Genomic DNA, 6,196 nt, shown 5'->3' on the forward strand with positions numbered 1-6,196 from the left:
CGTGTAAATAGTTGATTTCATCTAGTTTGCTGATAATCCGGAAGTAGATTCAAAGTCCTGAATTAGGATGCTCGCATACATAAGTAATAAATCACCTGTAAAGGTCAAATGGGTAACTTTGATTTGTCTGTATTTTGGATGATAGTTGAAATCTAACTCTTCTCAATGTCATTAGTCTAGAGAGGTATTCTAGATATTGTATAAAAGAAAAGGTGATACTGTCATACTGGATCATCTTACCTGAATTCTCTTTCACGTTAGAAATAGCCAAGATATCCATTTTCATGATTTCGTCCATTCATAGAAATAGAATAGGAAAGTATTGTCACACATTGTATTATCCATCTTTGAAGATTTTATTAACGTCCAAAGCATGTATGACCTTATTTAAGAAATACCTTATTATGTCTTTCTTAAATTCACTTTACTTTGATCATACATCTTGAATTCTTAATTCAAACGTGCGTGATTTTTTTTAGTTTCTTAAACTAAGTTTTTATTTTTTGTCTTTCAAACAACCTTCACGATAACCTTCCTCCCATCCTATAGAAAAGGGAAGAAAAATATTCTCTCTAAAAGTATAAAATGTTTAAAAATTATAAGAATCCTACTTTTTATTAAAATAGTAAATATTTTCTCCATTTATTTTTTTATTTTTTAAAAATAAAGATAGATAACTTGAACCACAACTGCGTATGCTGGCCATCTATCAGGATTCATTTATGGTTTTTTGGATTTATTCTGATTACCTATTAAAACTTTTCATGACATTGGACCTAGATCGATCAGATTAATGGGCATTGCTAACCTTTTGAATAACGAGGAAAGATACCCCTCTGTTTGTGTATTTCTCACGCCATAGCTGATATTAATGATTGAAGGCCGGCCAAAGCTAAGAATAAAATGATGGCCTTCACTCTGAAATAAAATAAATAAATAAGATCTAAAGAGATCGATGAAGAGTCTCAGTATCAATATCTAAAGAGATCAATCACAAAATTTAATCGCATGGGCCTACTGCTTCGGAAGCACCACCGTCTTCCCACAATTTTTGTCCTCTTCGATTCCATACACACAACCGTTCATTCCAATGCTACAGCAACGACAATAATTTCTGAAAAAGAAGAAACAAGAACGACAGTTGTGTTTTTTTTTACCGGGTATCTAATTCTCGCAAGCTGATTAATTTCAGAATAGGCCTTCTAAATTGGAATGCACATGCGAGTGTTCGTCCAGAACAGTATGACTGCTGTATCAAAGTTGGGAAGCCAAAAACGACAATTGCTGAGTTATTGGGATATGATGAACGGGGTTTGATTTATCTAATGGCATGCATGCATCGCAAATGTTGATGTCCCATCATCTCCCATTGTTAAATTATGCAGCTTCTCAGGTGGCTGCTCAACTCAACAGACACGAGTGGCAAACACATGCTGGGGCTACTCTCACTGCACATATCTAAATCAATATTCCAACAAAAATCCAATAACACTTTGTAACAGTAGCAGGATTTTTTTACAAGCTCCTATTGGTTTTGTTTAAGGGATTAGGAAAGGGACAATGCGTCAAAGCAATATAATGGAATCGTCTCTAGGTTCCTCCTCTCTGCTGCTGCTTCTGACTTAGCAGTACTAACCTTGGTGGGCGACCGCAAGCTCGCCAGTATCACAATGTGAGGCTGGTGGTGTATGAATGGGAATCACTTTCCATACCTCTTTTCACTTTGCCCAGCCCACTCATCCTATACCTCTGTTTGTTCGCGTGACAGAGAGAGAGAGAGGAGAGAGGGAGACAGGGGGAGAGAGAGATGAGAGAAGGGAAAACAAAAAGAATGAGGGTGGAAATTGAAGATGGTCCCTTTCTCCTTACTCTTTAATTAGCTCTCAATCTTGGCACGGTCACCCCTGCAGCTCTCTCTCTCTCTCTCTCTCTTTTCTTTACTATCTACCTGGTGATCTTTCAACTGAATCAGGAAGAGAAAAGGTCTATTTCTTTCCTCCATGATGTGCATCTCCTTTGTGGAAACTGATTCTTTCTTTGCTGCTCTATTGTTGCTACTGTATTTAACCTTTATGAATCTCTTCAAAACATGTCGCATATTTGTTTTCTGGGCGTGTTTTCTTTCTTCAGAGTTTGATCTGTCTCCTCCTTCCTCTCTCTCGATGTTGCTGTGGTTGTTTTTGTAGATATTTATGGAATGGGCTTGTTAGACATGGGGTTTTCTGCTAATAATATCAACAACTTTACCTGCTCTTTTTAGGATGCTTTCGGAGAGATAGATACTTTTGTGCCTTTGTAGATGTTCTTGCAAATTATTTTTTTTTGATTTGCTTGATATATACAAAATGAGCTCAAATAAATGATGAAATCATTTACTGGGTTTCATCAAGGTTTTAGGGCAAGTTAGTGTTCCAATCTTTGTGGTGGCTTGGTACAGGATGTGCTAAATATGTCTTACAACTATATTTTTGCATCAACTTTCTGGAGTAAATTAATTAGATTCAAATCCATTGTGATCGTTGTAGAAAGCGAGCAGCTTTGGGTTGTAGCAGCATTTTAACAAAGTTGTGGCTTAATTGATGAGCAGTTTCTTGCATTTGCAGGTAAGAGCAACAGCTGTAAGAGTGCTTGAGTAGCAACTCTTGGCCTAATTGGCATAAGGAAAAATCCTATTCACTGCTTCTTAATCCCCTGCTTAGTGAAATGGTTTCAAGATCATACACAAACCTCCTTGACCTTGCCTCTGGCAACTTCCCTACCTTTGGCCGGACAGGCAAAAAGCTTACCCGGGTGATGACTGTTACGGGGGTCATCTCTGATCTCGACGATGAGAATACAAATAGCATAACCTCAGATGGACCCTCCTCCGTGTCCCAAGACCGAATGATCATAGTCGGCAATCAGCTCCCTATTCATGCCCGCAGGAGACGTGATTCCAAGGGCTGGGACTTCAGCTGGGATGAAGATTCCCTACTCCTACAGCTCAAAGATGGTCTTGGAGAGGATGTCGAGGTTGTCTACATTGGTTGCTTGAGGGAGGAGATTGAACTGGATGAACAAGATGGAGTCTCGCTGACCTTGCTCGAGAACTTCAAGTGCGTGCCTACGTTCCTTCCCCTGGATCTTTTTTCCAAGTTCTACCATGGGTTTTGCAAGCAGCATCTTTGGCCCTTGTTCCACTACTTGCTCCCACTTTCCCCTGATCTTGGTGGCCGCTTCGATCGGAGCCTTTGGCAAGCATATGTTTCAGTCAACAAGATTTTCGCAGACAAAATCATGGAAGTGATAAACCCAGACGACGACTTCGTTTGGGTCCATGATTATCATCTTATGGTGCTGCCAACGTTCCTGAGGAAGAGGTTTAACAGGGTGAAGCTTGGCTTCTTCCTCCATAGTCCATTTCCCTCTTCTGAGATTTACAGAACCCTTCCTGTGAGAGATGAACTCCTTAGAGCTCTTCTGAATGCGGATCTCATTGGCTTCCACACATTTGATTATGCAAGACATTTCCTTTCTTGCTGCAGTAGGATGCTTGGCATTGCATATGAATCGAAACGGGGTTACATTGGGCTTGAGTACTATGGTAGAACCGTCAGCATCAAAATTCTTCCGGTTGGGATTCATACCGGGCAAATTCGGTTGGTGCTAAGGTTTCCTGAGACTGAAGCTAGAGTGGCAGAGCTTAGAGATCAATTCAAAGATAGAATCGTGTTACTTGGAGTTGACGACATGGACATATTTAAAGGGATCAGCTTGAAGCTTTTGGCCATGGAGCAGTTGCTTATGCAGCACCCAGAGTGGAGGGGGAAGCTTGTTCTGGTTCAGATCGCGAACCCTGCGAGAGGTCGAGGAAAAGATGTCCAAGAGGTGCAGTCTGAGACCTATACAACCACTAAAAGGATCAACGAGAGATTTGGAAGGCCAGGTTACACGCCTGTTATTCTCATTGATAGCCCTCTGAAATTCTACGAGAAGATTGCTTATTATGTGATTGCGGAGTGTTGTCTGGTCACAGCAGTGAGGGATGGTATGAATCTAATACCATATGAGTATGTTATTTGCAGGCAAGGTAATCCTACTCTGGACAGGATATTGCAGTTTGATCCATCAGTACCCAAGAAAAGCATGCTAGTTGTCTCCGAATTTATCGGTTGTTCTCCATCTCTTAGCGGTGCTATTCGTGTCAACCCATGGAACATAGATTCTGTGGCAGAAGCCATGGATTCAGCTTTGGTGATTCAAGAGTCAGAAAAACAATTGCGACATGAGAAACACTACAAGTATGTGATCACCCATGATGTTGGATACTGGGCAAATAGTTTTTTGCAAGACTTGCAAAGGGCATGCCGCGACCACATCATGAGGAGGTATTGGGCTGTAGGTTTTGGCTTGAGTTTCAGGGTCATCGTGCTCGATTACACCTTCAGAAAGCTTTCGGTCGATCACATTGTTTCTGCCTACAAGAGAACTAGTAGCCGAGCCATTCTCTTGGATTATGATGGCACCATAATGCCACAGACATCGATCAATAAGACTCCAACTCGAGAGGCTATCAATACATTGAAGAGCCTGTGCAATGACTCCCAAAATGTGGTTTTTCTCGTCAGTGGAAGAGAAAAGAAAACTTTGGGCGAGTGGTTTTCTTCATGCGACAAACTAGTAATTGCCGCAGAGCATGGGTACTTCCTGAGGTATAAGAGTAGATCACAGCTCCTGTTTACTTTATCTAGTTTTCAAGCCTTTAAAGCAGTCCAAAATGTTTGATATATGTTGTTTCTTTCCATGATAAACACAGTTGAAGATACTAGTAGTTAGACTTTAAATTGAACCATGTTTCTCTAGTGATTGGTGATGTTTTCTTAATATTACATGGACATGAACTACATTAACAGTACATCTTTACTCTCCCTGAATCAAATGCATCAACTTAACAAGATGAATGCCGAAATGCATATATTCTTCATTTTCCCCCCTCTTTTGCTGAGGTTTTTGATGTTTGTGTTATAAGTATCATCCAGACTGTATCGACTTACTCTTTTTCAGGGAGAAGTCTGATTTAGAATGGGAAACATGTGTTTCTGTAGCTGACTTTGAATGGAAGCAGATAGCTGAGCCTATCATGCAGTCATACACTGAAGCAACCGATGGCTCATACATTGAGACCAGGGAAAGCGCACTTGTCTGGCACTATCAGGATGCAGATCGAGATTTCGGGTCATGCCAGGCCAAGGAGCTTCTTGACCATCTAGAGAGTGTCCTTACTAATGAGCCAGTTTCCGTGAAGAGTGGCCAACACATCGTAGAAGTCAAGCCACAGGTCAATTAACTAAAACACTCCTCCTAGTATTCAACTAGATCCTTCATTGTTCGTTTAATGATTATTATGAACCATAGGTTTGACAATTTGATGATATTTCTGCGATTAGAAGTCGGGACGATAAGAGCATTGCATCTCTAACTCTGCGTAAATGATTGGCAGGGTGTTTCAAAGGGCCTGGTGGCTGAACGACTTCTTTCAATGGCGTGCCAAAGGGACAAGCTTCCAGATTTTGTTCTATGTATTGGTGATGATCGATCCGATGAGGACATGTTTGAAGTGATAATGAGCGCGAAGTCGGGACCAAATTTGTCACCTATTGCAGAAGTATTTGCCTGCACAGTCGGGCAGAAACCGAGCAAAGCTAAGTACTTTCTGGAGGACACAACGGAGATTGTTAGAATGTTGCAGGGCCTCGCTTCGGCTGCTTCCAATCCTCAAACTCTGCCTGAGTAACGCGTTCAAATGCAGCTACTAGTTGTTTTTAATGTCCTAATATCTATGGTGAATGATCACTTCATGTTTGTTTTTTTTTCCTTAGCTTATGATGTAGACATGTGTATGCTTATCAACTTTATGGTAGAGATGAACAGTTGTTTGATGCCATCTCCTAATAATGGCCTATTTTGAACATTTCTGAATGTTTCTTTATTCCCCAGAGAATTGTATGGCTTAAGAAGCGATTTGCTTTTACAAACTGAGTTTTCAATTGGTTATATAAAGAATTAAGATAAATCGTACTATCTTGGTGCAAGAGGATTCGAGCTTTAAGAAGCTGTAATTTTTTTTTGCGGATTGTGTTATATGATGCCTAATATATTAAATTGAAGTTTGTTTAGATATTTACTATTATTAGGCGGGGTAACTTATAATGGTCCA

The 6,196-nt window shown here is 40.3% G+C and overlaps 1 protein-coding gene across 1 annotated transcript; it reads left to right on the top strand.

Moving 5' to 3' along the window:
- The first annotated feature begins 1,712 nt into the window (after positions 1–1,712).
- LOC121976403 (alpha,alpha-trehalose-phosphate synthase [UDP-forming] 5-like) lies at positions 1,713–5,958 on the top strand. The gene is made up of 4 exons (XM_042528550.1): positions 1,713–1,983; positions 2,604–4,691; positions 5,044–5,317; positions 5,480–5,958. The coding sequence occupies exons 2-4, from the start codon at positions 2,704–2,706 to the stop codon at positions 5,771–5,773; spliced, it is 2,556 nt and encodes an 851-aa protein (XP_042384484.1). The 5' UTR covers positions 1,713–1,983; positions 2,604–2,703; the 3' UTR covers positions 5,774–5,958.
- The last annotated feature ends 238 nt before the right edge of the window (positions 5,959–6,196 follow it).

The sequence above is a fragment of the Zingiber officinale genome, chromosome 4B, assembly GCF_018446385.1.
Source record: "Zingiber officinale cultivar Zhangliang chromosome 4B, Zo_v1.1, whole genome shotgun sequence".
NCBI lineage: Eukaryota > Viridiplantae > Streptophyta > Magnoliopsida > Zingiberales > Zingiberaceae > Zingiber > Zingiber officinale.

Excerpts from the sequence above, each read along its gene's own strand:
- LOC121976403 (XM_042528550.1), top strand. The coding sequence starts at position 2,704 with ATGGTTTCAAGATCATACACAAACCTCCTTGACCTTGCCTCTGGCAAC. Across the intron at positions 4,692-5,043 it reads GAGCATGGGTACTTCCTGAG|GGAGAAGTCTGATTTAGAAT; the intron begins GTATAAGAGTAG and ends ACTCTTTTTCAG. Across the intron at positions 5,318-5,479 it reads TCGTAGAAGTCAAGCCACAG|GGTGTTTCAAAGGGCCTGGT; the intron begins GTCAATTAACTA and ends AATGATTGGCAG.